This window comes from Pangasianodon hypophthalmus, chromosome 27 (genome assembly GCF_027358585.1).
Source record: "Pangasianodon hypophthalmus isolate fPanHyp1 chromosome 27, fPanHyp1.pri, whole genome shotgun sequence".
Lineage (NCBI taxonomy): Eukaryota > Metazoa > Chordata > Actinopteri > Siluriformes > Pangasiidae > Pangasianodon > Pangasianodon hypophthalmus.
This window is the reverse complement of record NC_069736.1, coordinates 2,606,315-2,631,362: the sequence shown is the minus strand read 5'-3', so window position 1 is coordinate 2,631,362 and position 25,048 is coordinate 2,606,315. Positions and strand designations below refer to the sequence as shown.

General features: G+C 37.6%; 1 protein-coding gene across 3 annotated transcripts in view; it reads right to left on the bottom strand.

Moving 5' to 3' along the window:
- The window catches only part of LOC113531323 (astrotactin-2), a 371,532-nt gene that overhangs the window by 138,628 nt on the left and 207,856 nt on the right, over nt 1-25,048 (bottom strand). For all 3 annotated transcript variants that reach the window (XM_026921980.3, XM_053230640.1, XM_053230641.1), the window contains 3 exons: nt 19,248-19,332; nt 18,000-18,074; nt 13,169-13,306 (listed from right to left, as the gene is read on the bottom strand). In XM_026921980.3, the coding sequence (XP_026777781.1) occupies nt 13,169-13,306; nt 18,000-18,074; nt 19,248-19,332 (298 nt within the window). The remainder of the gene's footprint in view (nt 1-13,168; nt 13,307-17,999; nt 18,075-19,247; nt 19,333-25,048) is intronic.

Here is a 25,048-nt window from a genome sequence, read left to right as displayed (position 1 = left end):
ACAAATCAGGACGCGACTGACTGATTGTCCTTGTCAGAAGAAGACTAATGACCTAGCGCGCTCTCAAAAAGCCCAGCTAAGCAAGTCTTGCAAATGAGCAACACTAATCATGATGTATTCCTCCAACTGTGTCTCTGGGTGGGACGTGAGCTCAGAGTACGGGGCGTTCACTTCTTAATAAGATTTATGTGTTTATGTAAGGAAATGTAAGATATGCACTGATGATTAGGCACATTTTCAGAAGCATATTTTAAAAATGTATGGCAAATGGACACCACTGGAGGTGTGTAGAAATCCTACAAAAACATTCAGCAGCAGGATATTCAGATAAAAAAAAAACTTTGTACTGTATATTGGCTCATTTTAAAACTTCTATAAAACCAAATAGAGAAGGATTCATTCTATCGCTATGATTGCTGTTATATCACTGTAAACGTGTCACATATGATAAATAACATATATTTCATAGAACAGGCCTCATGGGTTAACAAAGGCTAAGCCGCTAACCAAACAAGCTTAGCTAACAAACGCTATGTTTTTACACAAGAACGCTGAGCTAGTGAAAGGTCTGGTGCTAACCAAGTGAGCTAAGCTAACGAGACCTGCGTGGCTAACTACAAAAACTGAAATGATGGCTGTGGCAATAAACACATGAGCTAAGCTAACAAACGCTGTGGTGGTAAATAAGAACACTGAGCTAGTGAAAGCTCTGGTGCTAACCAAGTGAGCTAAGCTAACGAGACCTGCGTGGCTAACTACAAAAACTGAAATGATGGCTGTGCAATAAACACATGAGCTAAGCTAACAAATGCTGAGGTTATAAACAAGAACACGGAGCTAGTGAAAGCTCTGGTGCTAACCAAGTGAGCTAAGCTAACAAGCCTGTGGTGCTAAGCCAGAAAGCAGAGCTAGCAAAAGCTAACATTAATCAAACAAATACAGGGTGAATATTTTTATCTTGTACACATCTCATTCTTTTAAAGGTGAAAGTTGAACGTTAATTAATTTTATTTATGTCACAGCACTCACAATTCTCACGTCTGATTGGTCACAAAGTGCTGTCGTTTCCATAGTAACATTAACGTGGACTTGGATAGTGGATCTAAGCCTAATGAACAAGTGTTTAAAAAATGTTGCTGTATAAGAGGAATAAAACACATCAGAATGTGCAGTTATAGGAATTAATAATTTCAGGGTGGTATCACCTCATCGTTGATTATTTTCCTATAGCTGCACGACACAAAGTGTTTGATTCCTTACATATTTGACTGCAGCAGTAGAATTTTTAATAAAATGTGTGGTAATTAAAAAACTGTCTGTACAACAAAGTGCAAAATCTAATCATACAGAATTCAAATTTGGTGGAATATTTTGAAATTACTTTTAGGGGGGAAAAAAAAGACTTGTAAATTGATGTGAAGACATTCCTTGGATTTATTGTCTCCGGTTGGAACATGCCCGTGCTAAAAGCAGATAATTCTCTAACGTCGACTGTAAAAGGATGACACAGGGATCTCTCAGTGCTCTCACACAAATGAATTTCTACTTAAACTTGAAATATAATTCAGTTTTCAGGAAGTGCACTCTACTTTAACAAGGACAGGTTATAAAAACACACCACTTGCCCTTGATGCCTCTCAATGGAGATATTACAGCTTTAACAAGCTACTGTTCATTCTACTTCTTGTGAATACTCTGTATTCTCCAGTGGTCTCCTTTAAAGGTCACGATTTTATTATTTTATTAATATTTTTACTGAATTATTCAGCATTCATTTTGGTTTTAGCCTTTTGGTTTCGTCTTGGTAAAAACAATCTACAGTAGTGTTGTTCAATGAAAGGTAAATAATCAATATTTCTAGATCTTTCCGAATATCTATACACCGAATAGATCACTTCTCAGAGGGAAGAGAAAGAAAAGCAACAGCAAGACGTCTACTTCGTGACGATCTCTAGTTTCTCCAGCATTCTCTCCATCATTTCAAACAGACATGAGTTCCTTTTAAAAGACAAGATTGAGTTACTCCAAGCCCTGAGACTATGGAAGGAAGATATTCTCCACCAATCAATGTAAGACAGCGTAGCACGGTGCAAGAATTCATCCAATAATAAAAATATACATTCTTGTATTTACATTTAATAGCTTTCTTGGCTTCCTGCTAACACAATGAACACAAACCTATTCAGTGAAACGTTCAGGTTCAGTTTTATGAAATTACCGCGTGCAATTTCGGATCCTTCACAATCCATCAGGTACCACTTGAAAGGGGGATTTTCGGAATGTGGGCAGGAAGACGAAATGGAATTACAGCAATCGATCCCTCTGTATTTTCTTTGGTTGCTTGCCAGCCTGGCAATTACTTCTCCATCATAATTTGTAGCTGCTTTTGTTCAGACAAGGCTCCATTTCAGAAATATAATATCCTCCATGTAAGTGCATTTAACACACGAAGGCAACCAGACTGTCAGGTTTGAGTGGATGTGTTAATGATATATGATAGGACAATAAGTCTTGTATCAGAATTATTACTATCTAATGCAACAATATCTTTAGAATTAATAAAGCTCACTTGTTTGCAATTCAATAATTGTATGTTGTCTGGATGATTCCACATTAGATCCTCTGTACGAAAGTTGAGGTTTGCTTACTATTATCAATAACACTGGGGTTTGGAATAATTTAGAACATGTACAGAGAAGAACGTCAAAAGAATGTCTGAATTTGTCTGAATTTTGAAAAAAAATTGTCTGAATTTTTGAAAAAGAGCACGCTGAACTTAGGAGGCACTCTTTCACTGTTTAGTTGCCATACTGTTGTTTTGAGCTCTTTGTGAGCTTTGCCTTTTATGGAGTTTTTTGGTTGTAATTAAATGTAAATTAGCTGTGCCATGAACACACTTAGTACTGCAGAAGATTGGCAACATATGCACATGACTACATAGATATCTACACACATCACATAAAAGTGTGTAATTAAACTGGATTTTGAAATGCCAAAAAAATCTGTTTAATGGATGAGTTTTTGTGTTTGTGATGGACGTGCTGTGATCAGGGTTGCTAGATTTGAGTTAGAAAAGCAGCCCACTGGATAAGCAATATAGAAATAACTGTGCTGTCATTTTACCTAGCACCTGGCAACACTGGTGGATCTGCTCTGAGCAGTGTGTCGCTAATTTACACCTGGTTTTCGGAGACAAAATTAAGCACACTGGCTTCTGCTTTCTTCTCAAAGTTCAGCATCAGTATATGCAATCCGTGATCAAATGCATGAAAAATCATGAACATTATGCCTTGTAAACTGCATGCTTAAGCTTGTGCACCAGGTTTGTACATAACATGCAAGGTTTTTCAGGTGTAATGTTGTGCCTGAAACCAGCTACAAACATCGCTGTACATCGGGGCCTGAATATCACGTAACTGTGAGTGCAAACTGCATTGTCCCAATTAGCAAATAAGCTGCATACTACATTGTTAAGGCATAATTGGTACACATTTTTGCCAACTAGATACATACCTTGCATTGAACCCACACACACAACACACAAACACGCACCGCTGAAAATATGTGCGTCTTCCCCTAAGAGCCCCGTCAACTCCTAGCTCCTTTTGCCATAAAGTGAATAAAGGCGGCATTACTCATATGTCTACCTCTACACCTGTCATGTCCGACATTCCCCAGTCCCATTTCACACTTGAGGCACCTCACATAAAGCGGCAGCTCCCTGATGCCCCCCCAAACCTCCACAACACCATAAATTTCACTCTTTTCTCCTCCCCTGTGACCTTTTCCTCATTCTGTGGGCACCTGCTACAGTATCGCAAAGCTTTTTGGGTCTCAGCCCGAGCTCGCCAGGCAACACAAAACACTGACAAATGACTCAGGAACTTGGCGAGAAAACATAAGGGAGGAACGGAGATCCAGGTAGGTTGTGCAGGGAAAAGCAAACTATTCATATTCACAGATGGTTGTACTAAAAAAAGACAGAGACATACGAATATGCATAAACTATACAATATGAGTGGGGGAAATGAACCAGATTTTTTCTTGCTGACTAATGAAAATCTCTGTGTCTGTCATAGCTAGCCAACTAATTAACCATAATAATAATAATAAAAAATATTCCTATAGCTCCACATACTGTATACATGCAAAATGTTAAAAATTGCTATCAGTGCGTTCGAAGTTCAGCCATCTTTACCCTTGGGCTTATGGAAAGATGACAGAGACTAATAGCTTTTGCAATCCATTATCTCACTCAGACATTCCTTTATCAGAGCTGAATTATAAATCCAAAATGAGGCAGCAAACCCTCTGTGCACCCAAATGCCGTCTTATCAGAATCATGGTCTCCCAGTGCTAATCTGTATTACCTCTCGGTAATTAGTGTCCATGCAAAGTCCTGCACTGGCACAAAGCAGCCATGCAGAATAAAGTTGGATGCAGAAGTGACATTAATCTGCTATTATTAATCTCCCATTTTACATACATTCTCTTTTTCTTCCTGCTTCTGGGAAAGATAAATCACCTCGGTTGGAAGGCGACGTCGAGCTTGAGCATGATTACTAAACTTATAATTGGTCAGGGTTGCTGTGAAGTTGATGAATGTGACTGTGGGCTCGCTTCACAAACAGGCCGAGCTTCATCGTGCATTCTAGCTGTGGCCGGGTTTTCACTATGCCCTACAGCCTTTAATTGAGATATCTAACATTAATGACGAATGAGACCAAAGTAAAAACTTTACTAGTTCCCCTTGGGAAATGCGTGACGCGGCAGGAGGCGGCTCCATATTAAATACAGATGATGGAAAGGTTTGCTGTATGGATTTTTGTGACATGGAGCAGCCCAAGCAGGTTGAGTGGATGATTCATCAAACCAGCAGGGCTGTCACGCACTCCCAGAACTTATTGGCACCGCCATATTGACAGAACAATGGGCTTTGAACACAGTTGGAGCCGCCTGGAGAGCCATCGATTGGACCGGGTTTATGGGGTGATTTCTGTTGGGGAGGTTTGTCGTGGTTCAGTTTAGCTCAGCATTGGTCTGCCGACTCTCCCGAGGTAGTGGACTAACCACAGAGGTAATAACCTGTGCAATCTGAACACATCTGTACAAACATGAACTTGGACTGTGTGAGTCACCCTGAGCTGCCAAACACTGAATCAAGGCACTGAGTGAAAATGAAGAAAGGTAATTTTATACCATGGAGATTGACTGATGTAAGGGCGTGAAATTAGCATCACACAATTACAGCAGCAGCGAACATAGTGGAGAATGTGGTTAAATAAAATAGACATAGATAATACAGTAGAGTAATTACATTACATATATCCAACCATCCATCCATCCACCCATCCAGCTAATATATGCAGTTGTCTGTCCATCCATCATCCAGCCATTCAACATACCCTGATCCACCCACTCATCTATCCATCCATCCATCATATATACTCTGATGTCTGTCCATCCATCTGTCCAAGCATCCATCATACACTGATATCTGTCCATCCACCCATCCATCCATCCATCCATCCATCATATATACTCTGATGTCTGTCCATCCATCTGTCCAAGCATCCATCATAAACTGATATTTTTCCAACCATCCATCTGTCCACCTATCCATCCATCCATCCATCCATCCAGTATACACTGATGTCTGTCCATTTGTCTACCCATCAAATATATTGTGATGACTGTCCATCCATAGCATCCATCCGTCCAAACATCCATCATATACCACTGACTGGCCATCCATCCACCCAATATATTCCAGTGTCTGTTCATCCATCCATCCATTCATCCACCCAATGTACTCCAATGTCTTTCCATCCATCCATCCATCCATCTAATATACACATGGATGCACAGATTTATTGATTGAGGTGTGCTGGAGGTGTGCAGAGTTTGAAAATAAGCATTTCTCTCAGGTGACTGTATGCAGACACGGCAATTTAAGTTTAAAAAAAATAACGTCAATATTTATACGGGAAAGTTCTTCATACTGAGTCACGCTACACGGCTGCTTAAGTTGAATTTCTTCTCGACCCATTCTGATTATTAAAATATTATCACACCTCTGAGGTTTTTCAGCAGGTTTTGCAGTCCTGTCTAAACCACTGCCCTTAAAGACAAACATTTCTTTTTAAGCCTAAAAAAAAATCAATGGATAGAAAATGCAGGCTGATAAAGCAGGTTTTTAACATTTTTTAACACCAAACATATAAAACACCAAAATGCCAATAGGTTGCAGGTGAAATCAGTGTCCTTATCTTAGAAGCACTTTTAAATAGAACAAGTCATAACACTAGCGCAAGGTCAAAACACTACCTGCATGTGTAGCTTGCTCCATATGGGAGTATTGATCAGACCACCGTACTTCACAGAGATCCAGAATGAATACAGACAGCAGACTCTCACACAGATCTGACATTTCACCCAGGACATGTCTGAACTGCTAAAAATGCTGTATCTGAACTGCATTCTCTTCAAATCCATCTACTGAGTGTCAGCTATAGTAAGACTGGCTTTCTTTTACCGTGCTGAGATTAGCAATTCTTGGCCAAACAAGAACCACGAGATCTAATGAGAGACAGTTGATAAATATTTTATATTCTTATTTACACACAGAATATCAAACAAATCTGTTTAAAAAAAATGAGACTTCTTTTCAGATTCAGTTTACGCTTTCATGCCACTAATGTTAACATTAATTTTGCATTGTTCTGTAGATGTTTCTGTGAACAGCATAATCGATTAGCTTCTGTCCTTTAAATGCCAAGGCTTTCTGCCCATTTAACTGGCTTTAAGAGTGTAATTAAATGGAGTAGAAATGAACAAAGTTTAGCAGGTGGAGAAGCACAAATGGTTTAATGAACACCTCAGTGTTCTGCCTTTAATATTTGGATTTTCCCCTTGACTGAGGAGAATTATCATCTGAGAAAGATTTCATTATCAGTGTCTCATTAGTCATGGGTGCAATTTAAAGACTAAGCAACTACAGTATGGCTTTACCCTTGTTGGATCATATCACAGCAACAGCTTTTTTTCATTATGCATCTAATATACAATTAAGCCTATCCATCCATCCACCCGTCCATCCATCCATTCATTTAATATACATTTATGGCCCATCCAACCATCCAGACATCCATTTAATATACAATTAAGCCCATTCATCCATCCATCTATCTAATATATACCCATCTATCCATCCAAAATGTACTGGTGTCCATCCATCCATCCATCCATCCATTTAAATATACATTTATGGCCCATCCAACCATCCATCCATCCATCCATCTACCCATCCAATATATACCCATCTATCCATCCAAAATGTACTGGTGTCCATCCATCCAACCATCCATCCATCCATCCATCCACCCATCCAATATATACCCATCTATCCATCCAAAATGTACTGGTGTCCATCCATCCATCCATCTATCCATCCATCTATCCATCTATCCATCTATCTAATTTATACCCATCCATCCAACCAAAATATACTGGTGTCCATCCATCCATCCATCCATTTAAATATACATTTATGGCTCATCCAACCATCCATCCATCCATCTATCTAATTTATACCCATCCATCCAACCAAAATGTACTGTTGTCCATCCATCCATCCATTCATTTAATATACATTTATGCCCCATTCATCTATCTATCCATCCAATTTATACCCATCCATGCAAAGTGTACTGGTGTCCATCCATCTATCCATCCATCAGTTTATCTAGAATAAATTTATGCTGATCCATCCATCCATCGTACATTTATGCCTATCCGTCCATCTTATATAGACATATTATATCTAATATACACTGACATATGTCCTTCCATCCATCCATCCATCCAGCCATCCATCCAGCCATCCATCCATCAATCCACCCATCTATCTATCCATTATACACTGACATATGTCCTTCCATCCATCCATCCAGCCATTCATCCATCAATCCATCAATCCACCCATCTATCTGTCCATTATACACTAATATATGTCCATCCATCCGTCCATCCATCCATCCACCCACCCTGTCATTGATTCATTCTTTCTGTAACATTTCTTACACAGGTCATGCATCTATTATACACACGGATGGTAGGATTTTTAGATGGACAGACATGGTTTATATCTTTCTAACAGAAGTGTGTATGTGTGCATGTATACTGTATATATCTGTGTGTATATCTGTGTGTACATCTGTGTGTACATCTGCGAGTGTGTATATGTGTGTGTATCTGTGTTTAACTCAGCATATCTACTCCAGTAGAAGCCTCTGCCTTATGAGTCTTCCTCATGCATGTTATTAGCATAATTAAGAGTCTTCATCATTTATTGAGTGCTGTGATCTGACAGACATTTCCCGTGCTGCGCAGCATTAATTATTACCCAAATACATTAAACTGATTTAATGTATTCCTCTGAAACCACTATTCAAACTCGTCTTTCCGTCATTAATGTTCTCGCATTAGTTATTTTGTTCCTACGATGATGTTAAACACTAATTACACCTAATAAATCATTCACGACATCAGCTTTCTGAGGACTAAGACCAGATATGCAGCGGAGTTTGATTGAGCTCGAACCAGGAGCATTTTACTTCTGATAAATACCATTAGTGTTAATTCCACTGTATTAAAGAGTGGAGAACAGGCAATAAAATGTGAAATAGTGAGATAAACATTCACAGAAGGGAAAAAAAGTCTAATTACACTGTTCTTCTAGGAGGAAAATGGAAGTAATCTTAAATGACTCAATATCCTGAGCATTTGTGTTCATTCTGAATCACGTCCCATAAATCGGGGCCTGATTTGTCTGTGATTAAAAATCGGCAGGTTACACACTCAAACACAAATCATTACTAAAATCTACACCTTCTCAGGTCGACATTATTTCCCTTTTGATTTAAAGTGGTTTCAGCTGCTTGTAGAGTTGAGTGCAATATTTTCATCCTGCTTTGTTGATTAGGAAAAAGGCACAGTGCAAAAGATTTAATTTTAACAAGTAAAAATATCACAAATATCTCAGATATAAGCTGATACAACTAATATTTCCTTTATTAGCTTGTTTGCAAATAAATACAAGATTACTAAGTCTACGTCTATTTTTAGACATATCTACTAATTTCAAGTTTAAAACCTTCTTTTTCTATTGGCAGATAATTTTGCTTATTTCTAATCAAAATCATCTGCCAGTAAAATAAGAGAATATAAGTACGAAATTAGTAAATTTGTCCAGAAATAGGCTTAGTGGTCTTATATTTGTTGTATAATAACCGTGTGGCGGCGGGGGCATGGTCGAGCGTCAGCTCTGGATGGAGAGGAGGTGTAACCGGAGAGAGAGAGAGAGTGCAAGATAGCTGGCAGAACTTGCGAGACACGCACAACACACACACACACAGCGTGAACTTGAACTTGACGGAGCGAACGCTGCGAGTCCGGGACAGACCGGTTTCTGTTGAGTGTTTTGATTTTGTTGAGTTTTTTGAAAGTCCGCTTTCATCGACTGAATAAACACGAGCCCGGAGCTCAGTTAAAATTCCGGATCTACACCCTCACACACCGGGGTTCTACACACACTTTTCCTTCCATTCAAGATATCTTCACTTGCTAAGATATTATTTTTACAGAGTAAAAGTTCCAAAAATGATCTCTCTTGTTCAATTTAAATAAATAAACGAAAAAATAAACAGCACCATTTTGAAAGAATTAAACGTTACTACAAATTACTACTGAGAGAATGCAAAATCTAAAAAAAAAAAAAAAAGACACTGACTGCAGTTATAAAAGCAAAGTGTGAAGTTATTGGAAAATAACCAAACATTAAATGTTTTAATTTTAAATACTATAAATCTAATTTCTTTATAAATCACACCTTCTTTATTTTGTCACAAGTCTATTCCAATCAGATTTCAAATTTCATATAAAATAAGCAAAGTAACAATATCCATGACACACATTTCAATCCAAAAGATTCAATCTTCTACACTGACTTTATTTCATCATTTATCATAATGCCGCTTTCACGCTAGCTGTGTTTTCCAGACTTGTCATTAAAAAAAAGTGCCATTGTCATCACCTTTTTTCGGAACAATGGAGCATTTTTATTCCTTTTTTACCATAGCATTTTGTCAACACTAACAATTTTTTATTAATTAAATATGGACACCTCATACAGTTTTATCCATTTATAGTTGATAACGGTGTTTAATGTCTGCGAAACAAGTTAGTTCCTGTTGTCACTTATGCTACAGCAGCTATAAACAGTTGTTCCTTCAGCAGCCTCTCTTTTCTCCTCTCTTTTGCAGTTAATTTAAAAAAGTACAAAAAAAGTGCAGCTTATTATGTTACCGAGAAACTGCAAATCATAAACTCCTCTATTATGACTGTTAGAAAGCGCTGGCACTGGAGACTCCTTCCATAAATATTAAAAAAAAATATCTCCTTACAGAACACTTCACCATATCAACAATTATGTGTTCTTATTGGTTAAATAACAACACCTTCTGACCAATCAGATTTGAGAATTCAACAGTGCTGTGGTACACATAAATATTTTTCCAATCCACTCTTCTCAACCATATAAAACGTAAGAATGAACAAATATTAATCTCTAAGCAAACTCAAATTAATGAATTATTTAATTTTGGTCATGACTGTATTACTGCAGCTTAAATTACCTCTGATAATGGACTCGCATCTCTTTAGTATATAATTCCTCAGCTGACAGGCTTTTAAGCACAGATTTACTACCCGATAAATGGATATATAAAATAAACTGGCGATTCATCCGCCAGCATTTTTTTATTATGTACCATGTGTGATTTAATATCTCCGATACGTCTCAGTACTTGTGGGCTGTGATAAAAGCGCATCGGTGTTAATGCTGACATTGTAAAGGTTCAGAACATTCCAGCAGAACAGCTCACTGCAAAAATATTAATAAATAGCTGCTTTTTCTGGAGGGTGTTGGTGTAAACGGCAGCAATGGAGCTGAACATTTAACATCAGAAATGTAGAGGTGGGAGGCAGTGACACCGAGAACACTTCTCCGTCAGGAACTGCGTAGGTTAAACACTTTTTACCGGTAGAGAAAAAAAAAAAAAACAGTCACTTTTTTGAAAGACTGTATTTTTTTATCCACAAGGAACTGCAAGGAAACTAGGCTGTATTAAAAAAGTTGAATTCTCCATTCTGATTGGTCAGAAGGTGTTTAAATTTTTCCATAAAAGCAGCAGCTGGGAATCAATGCCCTTGTTCTTATATTCTATAGTGACAATTTACACAACAACTTGGTTGATATGGTGACGTTTTCTGTAAGGAGATGTTTGTTTAATGTTTATGGAAGGAGTCTCCAGTGTCAGCGCTTTGTAAGAGTCAGAGTCAAAGCTGTAAATTTTTCTTTTCTGACATTTCCATGAGATAGAAGCTGTGGTTTCTTGGTAGCATGACAAGCTGACAACTTCAATAGAGGGAAAAAAGAGAAGCTGCAGAGGGAAAAACTGTTTGTAGCTGCTGTAACATAAGTGCAAACATGAACTAATTTGTTTCACAGACATTAAATATAACTACAAATGTTACTGTATAAGAGAAATAAAAAACTTCAAGGTGGTAGCAGTAAGTCTGCTTCATCACACAACCCCATTGTTGATAAAAAAGTGTGGCCTGCGAATTTTTTACATTTTTTAAATGACATGATGGCAATCGACTGACATTAACTATTGTCAGTTTTTTATAGTTATATTCAAGGCTGTGTAAGTACACAGTATCATCCTACATTCAAGGAGAAATGAATGCTGGGAAAATAAAATAATGGTCACATGGACATCTCTATCCAAATCTTCATGGTCACTGTTGTTCATTAGATAAATCGCCACCTATTCTTACAATCCCATGAGAAATGTATGCAATTTGAGGGAACAAGGGCAGGTACAAACAATACAAAACACTTCTTTTGGAAGCTAAGAACCCTTCAGTTATCCAATGAACCCTTAAATAGGTCTTGGACCCTCTTTTGGAAGAGTGTGTGTAGTAACTAGGTAGACGTGTGCTACAAACTTGTAATTATTGCTCATCATTTTCTTCTTAATAGTTAGATCCTATCAGGCATTTAATATTGTTACCTTGGTACTTGGTATAAACTTAGAAAAAAAGGGTTCTTCAAGAGTTCTTTAAGGGATCTTATTTTCTATTCAGTAATTCTTACTGATAGGGAAACACTTAAGGGCTTTCTACAACTTTAAGGGTTCCTCCTAAGGGACAACCAAAGAACCCGTCGCAGTCTTTTAACTTATGAATTTACAACTGTGAGACCATGTTGAGAATATTTCCCATCTCCTTACACACAAAGCAAAGAGAACTTCTAAGTGCTTCATCCAGGTCAGGGTCATGGTCAATCCAGAGTCTATCCCAGGAACACTGGGTGTGAGGCAGGAGTGCACCCTGGATGGGATACCATGCACGCACACACACACGCACGCGCACACACACACACACACACACACACACACACACACACACTGCACCTAGGGGCATTTTAGAGCAGCCAATCTGCCTACCAGCATGTTTGTGGGGAGAAACTGGAGAATCCAGAGGAAAATGATGCTAAACTGCACAGAAAGCCGAGGAGCTGTGGGCCAGCAAGGCCAGAACGTTAGATAGAGTTGGAAATCTAAATTAAAGCCACTGTCAGTTTAATGATCCAATGCTTTGTATGTAGTAGAGAATCAAGATGAGAGGTTTCAAAAACAGAGAACAGACGACAAAGTCCATGAAATGAATCAAAATTCAGACAACAAACACTTTTTGGTTCATCGAGTACATTTGGCTTAAGATGGAAAAATGGCATGAATTTCATTTTTGACCAATGACTTTAAGATGTGACATATTTTTATGAATGTTTTATATTCAGAATTGATCAAATGTCTTGGCTAAGAGGTAAATAACAGAAAATTGGTTCTGCTGTCTAAACTGCCATCACAGTATGAACCAGATTACATTCCACTTTTAGTAAAATTGAAAAACAGATTGTTTTCACTCAAACAGGACGTTAAGTATTAACTATCCTGGTTTAGATATCTGAGATACTCAATCAGCTTGAATACGCACACACACACACACACACACACACACACACTCACACGCATTTACTTACCGGATGTCCCCAGGGTCTTCAGTGACGAGTACATCGGTCTTGCAGCTGGCGACAGGGTTGATTGACAGCTCGACCGGTGGCACCACAAAGCTCTTGCTGACGGGCAGCCAAAGGCCTTGGCCCAGACTGTAGGAGGACCTGCACATGGCCATAACACAGGCGATCAGAGAGCATGCTGGGAGTCAGCCATAAACATAGGCAGCCAGAGAGCATGCTGGGAATGGCAACTACACCATTTTATCCACACAGATGCTTTTTTACCACAAAGTCATATAACAGAAGCCAGGTTTTATTATTGTTAATCTGGTTTAATAGCATAATTGACGGATATAATATTAAGAAATATGGTCTCATATGGAAGTGTGAGACTCCAGATATTTATAAATATACCTACAGTGGATAAAAAGGGTTTCTTTGTTATGACATGATGGCAGTTATTTACATTTTCTGGCGCTCTTTGGCTCCACCTGTGACGGAACCATCACTGCAAATCAATAGAAAGTTATTCTAATTGATCAACTTGATCTTGTGATGAAACATTTCTATGCCAATAGGCATGCTCTCTTCCAAGACATGGTCTCTCCCTCCCCAATCCAAAAGACACAAGGGCTCACTGATGAGAATGAAAATGATGTAAATCATATGCGATGACCTTTACAGCCACCAGATCTCAACCCAGTTGAAAGCCAATGGGAGAATTTTGAATCAGAGAGGCTAAGGAGCTGGAGAGATCCACCACTCCAATGGGAGAAGCTGTTCAAAGAACAACCATAGCCTCGATATTCGTCATACCTGAGCTTCACGTAAGAGTTGCGAGCTATATGAAATCCTCGTTGGAGTTTGCCAAAAGACATGTCGGAGGCTCAGGAACATGTAGACAAGGAAAAAGAAACCCACTATTGCTCATCATTCCCACTGTGAAGCATGGTGGTGGTAGCATCATTTTAACGTTACATTTGGCCTTTTGGTTGCTTCTCTGATCAATCCCCACTTTTGGTAGATGGCCTTCTCTGGTCAGAGTCGCAGTTGTGCTGTATGATTTTTATTTTTTATAATGCATTCAATGGTGCTTGAAGTTTGGGATATATTTTTTTATAACCAAACACTGAGTGATACTTGTTTTGATAGCTGCTGGTTTTTCACGATGCTGTTTGTTTAGATATGTTCTCTTACAGCCTCTGGGTTTTTCCAGTTTTTCCAGGTAGTAAGTGTATTTGTATTGCATTTGTATTGCATGTGACCCTTTTTTACACACAGGTCAACTCCATTCAACTAATTATGTGACTTCTAATGGCAACCATTATTCCTTTTTCAGTAGTATGGGCTACTTGGTGTAGATTCTTGACATATAATCCCAATAAAATCCATTTCATTTCCACTACAAAATGTGGAAAATGGTATCACACACAAATGCAATAAAATAACACTCTAATAAACCATGTGAAACTTCATGTCTGATAAAGTAACAACAACCTCTTGCGCCAGTGTTTCTAGCAAGAAGTTATTTCATTTTAGGGAGTATTATATGTTAGACCTCTGCACCAAGTCCATTTTGTAATAAGCTGCCATTAATGTAATACAAGTTATTATATTTCAAGGCTTTATTGCATTTGGACCTCTGCATCAAAGCCATTATGTAATAACCTGCCCATAATGTAATTACTTATTGCCCTCACAATAGTATACTGCAATGTCAATCGTGGGTTTTTTTTTTTGTTTGTTTTTTTTTGCAATATTATTGGCGTTTGTAATGTTGCTAAGCTGCAATATGCAAATCAGGCCGATGAAGTGCTTTTTATGTCAGAAAATAAAGGACAATGCTGACTCAATAAATACAAGTGAAAATGGAGCTGGTCCTTCCCCCAACTCCACTATTTTCTGATATCAGGGTTCTTCAGTGGATCTGGCTTATCTCATTTGTTGAAAGATCAACAAGACTCCTCTGAGGTGTTTGCTCCGTCCTCGTCTAACCCCGTACTGCACGCAGTAACCACGGCCGACTGCTGGTCGCTCGGTGTTTACATGCATTGCAGTTCAGCGCACTGGACTCAGTGACACTCTTGATAAAGCACTTAATGTTGTTTCCAGTGAAAGGATCATTAACCTGCTGAAATTAATCTACTCACCAACAAGTATGGAATATTAAGCGGTTACTTTGACATGGAATTTTACAAATCAGCCCTTCAAATTGTAACATTTTTCTGTATTTTAAAATGGCAATTAGCCTAAAGGACTATATTCAGAGTTGAGTTAAGTGTGGATTGTGAGGATTTAATAGGAAATTGTGCATACTCATGAATTCATACCTCAGACAGTACTACAGACTTAAGCACTATATAGAAGATGAGGAGGAGTTTAACTTTACAAGCTGCGTATTGATATCTGTATACATTTTTCTTGCATGATATTGACTCAAGTGAGGAGCAGTATTTAGTGCAACCACCATATGACACACTGAAAATTTATTTGCTGTGAATAAACTAAAAAAAATCTATGAAAAGCAATAGCATTTTTCACCACTGGTTAAGCTTCACACTTTCTGCTCCTGTACTTCTACTTCATGGTGCAAAATAATAGTATGTGCTGGATCAAGTGCTATTCTATAAGCTGCTGAAAAATGAGGCAGAAGCCATACTGTTAAATTGAACGAAATTTGCAGTAATTAATAATAATTTACTATTTACTTCGACTACTGAAGTAGAAATACATATATTGGCAGTATATTCTAGACTTCTATTAGATGCTCATTTAAAGCTTATCCATTAATCCAGTTAATACAAACATAAATCCTTATAAAACAATCAGGATAGTATTTAGACAGTTATTTAACCTTGACTTTAGTGGTACCATAAACCTAGATTATCGTTAATCCTGGTGATATATTTCAGTCAGGGATTTGTTTAAAACGTGCAGCCAAACTGATTTAAATTTCCAAACGGGCAGCATCAATTAATAAAATAAATAAATAAATAAATAAACAAATAAATAATTTTTAAGCATATTTTTTCTTGCTAGTTTTCACAAAAATAAATTTTAAAAATAGCTATCGTCAATCCACCTAAAAAATTATGATAGCAAATTGCTTTCTGTACAGTCATTTCTACAATCGGTCTTTATCAGTTTTCTGGCTGTTTGCTGATGATGTTGTTGCAACATGATTATTTGTAAGAACGTTAATCAACGTTTTCCATAAAGTTAATTTTTGTCCAACTTGGAGCACTGTATTTTATTTGGAATTTAAAATAATACAGCAACAGGATTAAAGTTATTCTATGTTTGTTGTAAAACTAAAACCAGGATTAAATGATGGTTTAGATGCAATCCTGATTATTTCTACATCAGAATTAAAGTTTGGTGCAACTGCAGTATTGGATAAACATCCTGCAATGCATCCTACATTGCGTCTCCCTGAGAGAGAACACAAGTGACAGCTCTGTCATCCACAGTGCATGCTTTCCTGAATACCTCATTTTACAACTCGCTCACATCAGTTCCCATGAAGCTCGGCCACTAAGCGCTAGCGCCTCAGTCCCTGACCTCAGATATAGACACGAACACAGTGAATCACCTCAGATCAATGCGCACTTCCACTCATAAATAAGACACAGACGACATGGGCACCGCTCTAGCTCATCAGCTGACACTGGAGAGCCCATCGATTGGCTCTTTCTACTCACTATCAATCAACGCACAGCGAGTGCATTAAACGAGTGTGTCTTCAGCCAGCACAGAGTGATGACATCCCAGTAAGTAAGGTGAGAGCTAAATAAATTCAAAGCACTCCATTTTTGCCCTGGGAAAGGAGTGAAAAATCGCCACGGTGGAATCTGATCGACTGTTTGGAGAGGTATCATATATCATGCTTTATATCACGGCTTTGCTAATCAAAATGTCACACACTGCTAATTGTAGAGGCAGGAAATAATCATTGCTAGCCTTAATGACTGTAGCAAGAGCAATCGGGGTGATCGAAATGAATATGTGAAGATTTCCATGAGTTCCATTGGTTATCTTTTAAAATACTTATTTCCATGAACAAATTAATTAATTAATAATCTAAAAAAAAATACTACAAATGCTGTAATTACATTAAAGATGCTTAGGCCGGAAAAAATAAATCTAAATATAAAATTAACATAAATGCATACGGTTTTCAATAAATGAATATGTTTATAATAAACTGTGAACACTTTCATATCTTAATACATAAAAAAAATACACACATAAATAAGTATTAATAACTACTGAAAATTGAACTTTATAGCTATATTCATGTTCCATTAAGATTCACTTTTATCTCATTATTATTATTATTATTATTATTATTATTATTGTATGCTTTAAAGACACTGTTAGACAAGAACTTAAATTAATTTTGTAAAAATTATTTATCAGATTTTTTTTTGTTTTTGGTGTTATAAATTTTTGGTGTTATAAATTTTAAATTTTATAAGTTTTGACTTTTTTGTTTTTTGGTTAGGACTTTCTCAAATTTAAGATGTACATTTGGCAATGAAAGTGTTAAAGCAACAGTAATATTACAGTAAGAATGTTGTGAACATGAATTACAGTAACTACCTGGAAAGGTTTTTCATGTGGAGCTTGGGGTTCTCATGCGTTATGAACCCTGACATTAAGAACTCCTGAAAGAGCCCTGGGAGAGGACGTCGCCCGGGGGGCAGTCTGCTCTCAGAGCCCTCATGAATGTCCTCAGGGGTTTTAGTCTGGCTGTGTTGGACTCCCTTTCTGATCTCCAGAGCCTGTGGGATTGTAATGTGGGACTGGAAAGTAGCTTTCAGCTAAGCTTATCTGGAGATGTGGAGATGCTCACCTGAAGATCTTCTCAGGAGCTTGCTCTCCCGTCACCAGGTCATAACCTCGCTCCAGGTTTGAGTACGGCCACGGCCTGCAGGAGATTTATAACACAGATTTATCCCTAAAGTAACAGGACGTATGGATAGAAGACAGGATATAAGGTCAGTTAGCATTTAGAAATGGGTCTGTTTGTTCTGTTTAATTCCATCCATGACTATCATGGAAAAATTAAACTAGCTAAATAACTAACTTATTAATTAAAGTGAACATTTTACTATTTTGTAAATCATTGTTCATACAAGATCGCAAAGGAGTTGTCTTGCTACATATCTAAAAAGAAAGAGAAATGCTACAAACATCTATATACAGCTTTTCTACTTTAAAATTTGCTGAGAAAAGCCATTGAGATGGAAGCCATGACTGCTACAGAAGGAATAAAACACTCTTTGTTGTGCTGTTATAGAAAAGTAATCAACAATGGGGTGTTGTGATGAAGTGGAGTCAATGATACCACCCAGAAGTTGATTATCATCCAATAACAGCATGTGCTGAAGTGTTTTATTCCTCTTACACCACAGTAATTTGCCAATGATTACCATACAGAATGGCACGTTATAATTTTCATCTGTTTATAGTTACATTTAATGTTGTGGAACGTCCATGAAACAGTTCCTGTTCTCAGTTATATTACAGCATTTATAAAGAGTTGTTCCAGATGTTAATAAGATACACACACAATACACACACACAGATTTCCTGTATCTGCTACTGACACTGGAGACTCCTTCCAAAAAATGCTACATAAACGTCTTCTTTACAGAAAACTTCACCATATCAACGATTAGGTGGAATGATGAGGTCCCTGTGTAAACTGTTAGCATAGAAACGATAATTTAGAACATGAGTCAGTACCTTCTCACCAATCAGCTTTGAGAATTCACCAGCGTTGTGGCGTGATCATGATTATTACTATTGGAAAAGAAATGTCTTGCCTTCACTTCAGTAAGGTTTAGAGAATCCTCGAGCATTCTATACTTCAGCACGTTCCTCATTAACTGTCGTTCCACCACTCTTCCCGCAATTCCCTCCCGGCCGGGAATATAGCCACGAGCGCTCGAAATCGGCCACAGAACTGGCACCTGAGTGCTCGTGGTAACAAGGTGATGTATCTTATTTTTGACTTCCCTGTCTCTTATGTCTGCTTGCTTTTTATCATCTTTTTTCTGCCGTGTGGTAAGGTGACAGCGTGCCTTGCGGATCTTACCCTTCGTTCCGTCCCCAGTCGGTGCGGATGCAGAGGTGTGTGTGTTCAGGGTCAGGCGAATAACCCTCCAGGCAGCTGCATTCTCCTGGAGAGAGCAGAGACAGAGTGACAGATATTCATTTATCCGGCTGGTGGTATAAATTACCCCTGCGCATTACCCCACTCCCCTCCGTCCTCGCCCGTCACGCACACCAGTCCTTTCTAATAAAGCTTCAGTGCACTTCCTTTAACCCCTAGGAGTAGATTTCCTCCTTAACTTTGACCTCTTAACACAGATTAACCATTAAATACTGACTGGTCCACTCTGATTTACACTCCTACTTCTTGTTCATAAGTATTGTTTATAGCGCTTAGAACAGATTAAAATAAGTTGTGTATTTTTAAAAAAAAAAAAAAAATGTCAAAACTGCATTAATATAATCCTGGGACATACAATGGTCAGTAGTGAACCAATCACAAGCACTCATGCCTTGACACAAACGTCCTGTTGGCTATAAGCTACATAAGCACTTCATAACAACCGACATAAACATATCATTCACTATTTTTTTTCAGTAAGCACTTGATCCCGGTCAGAGACACGGTAGATTCGGAGCCTATCCCATTCGCAAGGCACAAATTCACCCTGGTTGAGACATTATACTATTTATAAAAACTTATTCCAATAGTCATAAATACTACTCCCTCAAATTGACATAACCATTAAGTCAAGCTACATAGATTGCCATAACGTTATGACATAATGATATTTTCCGAGTTGACTTATAACAGAATGTCAGGACAATAGATTTTTTTTAGCTATGTACGTATGTCGTAAGTCAGGGTCATATAATGGTTATAATGTGGCATAGCTTAGGAGTACAAAACATCTAAAAAGATGTTCTGCATTTATATTTTCTCTGAGCCTTAAAGTAAAGGTAGGGTCCTAATCGCTTGCATTACCTTTATGAATATACCATAAAGCAATCATAAATATGGATATCATGACACAGTGATGACAGTGATATAGCTTCTTTTCAAATTTTCTTTTAATTAAATGTATTTTTTATGTATTCAACTTATTATTATTTAATTTATTTAACCTTTAGTTATGAATTTATCTATCTATCTATCTATCTATCCATCTATCTATCATTCTATCTATCTATCTATCTATCTATCTGTCTATCTCTATTAAAAGGAATGTATTCTGAACTGTTACATGTTCTCGTCCCTATTGATTTTAATCCATAACTACACTCATTTTCTACTTTTTGTATGATTGAAGAGATTCTGTAAGACTAATAGACTCATGTTAGAAACATTTACATATTATGGACAATACAAAATAATGCCATTTTGAAATTTAGGTCAATTTGTTGCCTATAAATCCACACAGAGAGCTCAAAAGAGTGTGTTATTTATATCAAGGTGCAACGTTTCATCCCCTGCTGCTACATCGCTAATACGGACCACCTGTTCCTCATCATGGTTCCACTCACAAAGCAATATAAATAGAATCAAATTTACACTGAATATTCTACCCAGCTTTTTACAACAGCCTCAATCTACCATGTTTTTTTTTTATCTTTCTCCGTACACCTCTTTCTTATACTCCACTTTCTCCTCAGTTCAGTTTGGGTTAGTTCTCATTGTTTTCTTGTATTTCTCCGTTTCAGTAAACTCCTTCAGCACTACCGAATCACGTCTCCCGAGATTTCTCTGCATGACGCGCCGTGGCTCACAGGAAGCTGATTTATGAGCTGTCAAAAGATATAAGCAGTGAGATTCATAAATCTGAAGAAAAAAAAGGAAACAACAAGCCAAAATAATACAATCAGTTCCCTTTAGTTCCCTTTTCGAACTCTTTGCTTGTGAACTTGCTTTACTTTTTCTCCTATTTTTTGTGGTTTACTTTTTTTTTCCCCTGGTGAAAAACCCAAACAGAAAATGCCACATAGGATTATGGGGCATTTCATTTACCATGATGTAATGCACAGGAATAAATATTAAGAAGAACTCCTGCGTACTGAGTCAGCAGTAATATCAAAATTTATCCTTAGTGCCTAAAAATATATAAAACGTCTTTTCGATATCCATTTTATATAACACCATATTATTAAGAATTATACTTTTATGTAGTCAAATATTTTCCAGACTCAAATATAAACAACTATTTAAAAAAGTTAAATAGATAAAATCTATCAATTATTCCTGGATCTGTTTTATTTCAATGGCACTAAGAACCCTCTTCACTTAGACTGACAGGCACTGAGGCCACGCCCCTTCATCAAGACTGACAGACAATGACATCATGGACTGACTGACAGACAGGCCACGCCCTCTTCAAATGTACTGACAGCCATAAAGGACACACCTCCTGAGAATGATGGAGAAAATGTGTTTTTTTTTTTTTTAATCTGTTTATCTGGAGCATCTTCTGTACAAGTCCCTGTGAATAAGTGGTTACTATAGAAATGATAACAAACTGTAAACCTGCGATTTGCAGCTGCGCTATTGTCAGAGGTGCTGTTATAGAAAATTAATCAACACCTTCAGAATCAACCAATCAGAATCAAGAATCCAACAGCACTGTAGTATACAGTATATGATTTACTTAAAATGCTCCTATTCCTGTACATGGAAACTTTGTGTGTTTGAATCTTAAAATAAAATAAAATAAAAAAAGATGGCTGATGTCGCCCCACAGGCTAGCGCTTAATGCGACAGAATGACAGCACCATAACTTCAGGCAGCGACGCTTTGACATCTCATGTTGCTTTGAGGAGGACTGAACTGCACGTCGAGGCAGAATAGAGGCAATGAATTTTATAACTAGGTGTTAAATAATTCATTAAATGAGTTTATGAGCCGAGCACATGGCAGATACCTGCGACACTTTTTCCTTCATGTGACTGATAAGTTCTCTTCAATGCCAAAAGAAAGAAAAAAAAAATCACCCTTTTCAAACGTCTGTCAAATTCCACTCAGCTGTAGGTGGCAGGTTGTTGAGCTGTTCCACTTCAGAGATTTCAAATTAAAAACATTTTCAACAACAGCCTGAAAGATTCCACCTGCAGATTGCCTTCAAATCGCTGCTGTCATCATGAAAAGGTGCGTTTAAGCAATTTTCAAGTTTGATGACATTTTAGACCTCCTTTTTTAAAATAAAGTTGGAGGGCACGTTGAATGGAAGGACGTTTCTTGAAGGTCTTTCAAAACTCTGAACATTTCTTTTAGCCTCTGGTTCTTGTCCCAGTATAAGGAGACTTTCAAAGAAGCCAATCCGCCGCTAATAAAACGAGCTCATCTGCATGCGGATGTAGCTCGTTCACCCCAATCTGGAAGGTCAAAGCCGTTAGCCAGGTGCTAAAACTGCCATCCCAAGAACAATAACGGTGGCCGTGTGTTAGCAAAGAGCACTAGCTGCAGCTTTGTTCCACAGAATGATGATCCTCAGATGCATCGTTCCAACCTAAATCTTCTCTCACATGGGGAGGTGACAGGCCGCTAATGTCATTCTAACACCTGAAGTCTCAGCTGTTGTGAGAGCACTTGCAGAAACAACACATCTCGTCTTCTATTTAAGTGAACGCTCTTTTCCATCCTGCTACTTTTAACGGTTTTTGATGGAACTGAAAGTCATGCCATGGAAAAAATAAGAACTAGATTATGTCTAGGTGGTGTTAGTGTCCCGCCATGTTCATGTTATGCACAGTCATTGTTAAAAACAACGCAATCTTTCAAACACAGGCCCCAAAATGTTTAATTAATTGGTATGGCAGCAGAACAGCACCCATAGCAAAAGCAGATGATTTTAAAATCCAGCTCCAAACTTGCTGCTCCACATTATGGAACAGTAATCATAGATATCTACATAAGCCCTTTAGAACAACTGATATATACCTAATTAAATATTTATAAAGGCGTATTCCATCTACATTGAGCTATCATGTTAATTTTGATGTCAAGTTGACATAAGGCAATACTCATGGACACCTACATAAGCCCTTTATAGCAAGTGACATGCACCTAAAGAAACATGTATAAAAGCTTATTCCATCTACAGCTAGTTAACATGTTAATTTTGATGTCAAGTTGACCTAAGACGGCACTCCTGGATACCTGAATAAACATTTATTCATTTAAACATTTTATTCTAACTAACAGCAGCTGTCCCTTTATCACTGACATTAAACTACAATTGACATGAACCTGCATAAATATTTATAAAGGCTTATTCCAAATAGAATAATCCCAACTTTCAAGTTAATACTGATGTCAAGTTGACATAAGGCAATGCTCATCCACATAAGCCCTTTCTAACTACTGACATAAACCTACAATTGACAAACCTTTTTCATTTTCTCAGAATCCTTTATGTGTTAGAATGCATTCTAGTAATAACTAGTAATAACACTTCTAGCATTTTACATAAACCTATGAATCGTTGTGTCACTGATAAATCCGAATCACAGGACATGAAATTAATGTACTTTAATAATAAACACTTTCGGTAACACTTTCGATTAAAGGTCATGGTTATAATGAACTATGAACCCATTCACGTCGTATTACAATGCATTTATAAGGCATTATATACACTGCTATAATTATTTATCAAACTGCATTTATCATACTGTTTATGACACATGTTTTGAACATAATGCAGTAATAAAAATGTACTGGGGCAGAATTTATTTGTTATTGGTGATATAATGTGTTATAAATGCAGCTTATAACGCCAATAACAAATAAATTCTGCCCCAGTACATATTTATTAGTAAAATAAAATGTATAAATTCATTATAAATGTTACTGTAAAGCTTTTTTAATGAAAATTATAACAATGTATATGAATGCGTTATAAGATGTTATGCATGTAATCAAATAGTATGTTATTATACGTGTGGCCTTAATAGGAAGTGCTACCAAACTTTTCTTCTGTGAGCATTAGCGCCAGACTGACTTTTGAAAACAAGAATCCAGCAGAACTTGGACCTCTTTATCGGCAGATTTGGTGATTTATTCAGTTTTTAAATGAAGGGCAAAATGTGTATCACTATCAAGCAGCAGAGGCGGGAGGCCGGCCTGTAATCATTTTCTCCTCTGTTCTCTCCAGCGTCTGACCCGTGTGATTAATGATAGGTTTCATTAGAATGCTTTTCCAATCTCGCTAAAGGCCGTGTGGGCAATTTTCCGATTTCAAGGTTCATGGCATAGGCGCGGGAATGGGAAGATTGTTGTCCCGATGCATATTTTCACACAATTGCAAGGGAACCAATTCAAGCAGAAGGAATTTAGGGGATTCATCATGTCAGTCTTGCTCAGACGCTGGACACGCAGAGGATAAATCCAGGCTGGCTGATGAACCCAGATAAACGCCAACGCTATTTTATCAGCGCTATTTTCTATAACTTGACATACGGCAGTACTCATGGACACCTACATAAGCGTTTATTTAACTACTGACATAAACCTACATAAACATCTCTAAAGGCATATTCGTGAATGTACGTTAAGTAATGCTTATTCCAACCAGAGCTAGCTGAAATGGTAATCCTGATAACATGACATAGGACAGTAATCATGAACACCTTTATAACAGTTTACATAAACCTACATGAGACAGTACTCATAGACAGCTGAGTAACAACTGACATAAACCAGTTGACAAAGATTTATAAAGGAATGTAAGAAAACGGATGAATATAGGAACCTTTCATAAGGCCATGAGTAACAGCGCTTTTCCTGACTCAGAAGCGGGATGAACCTGGAGGATCCAAACCCAATCTCCTCAAGCCTTAATCAAACCCCGGAGG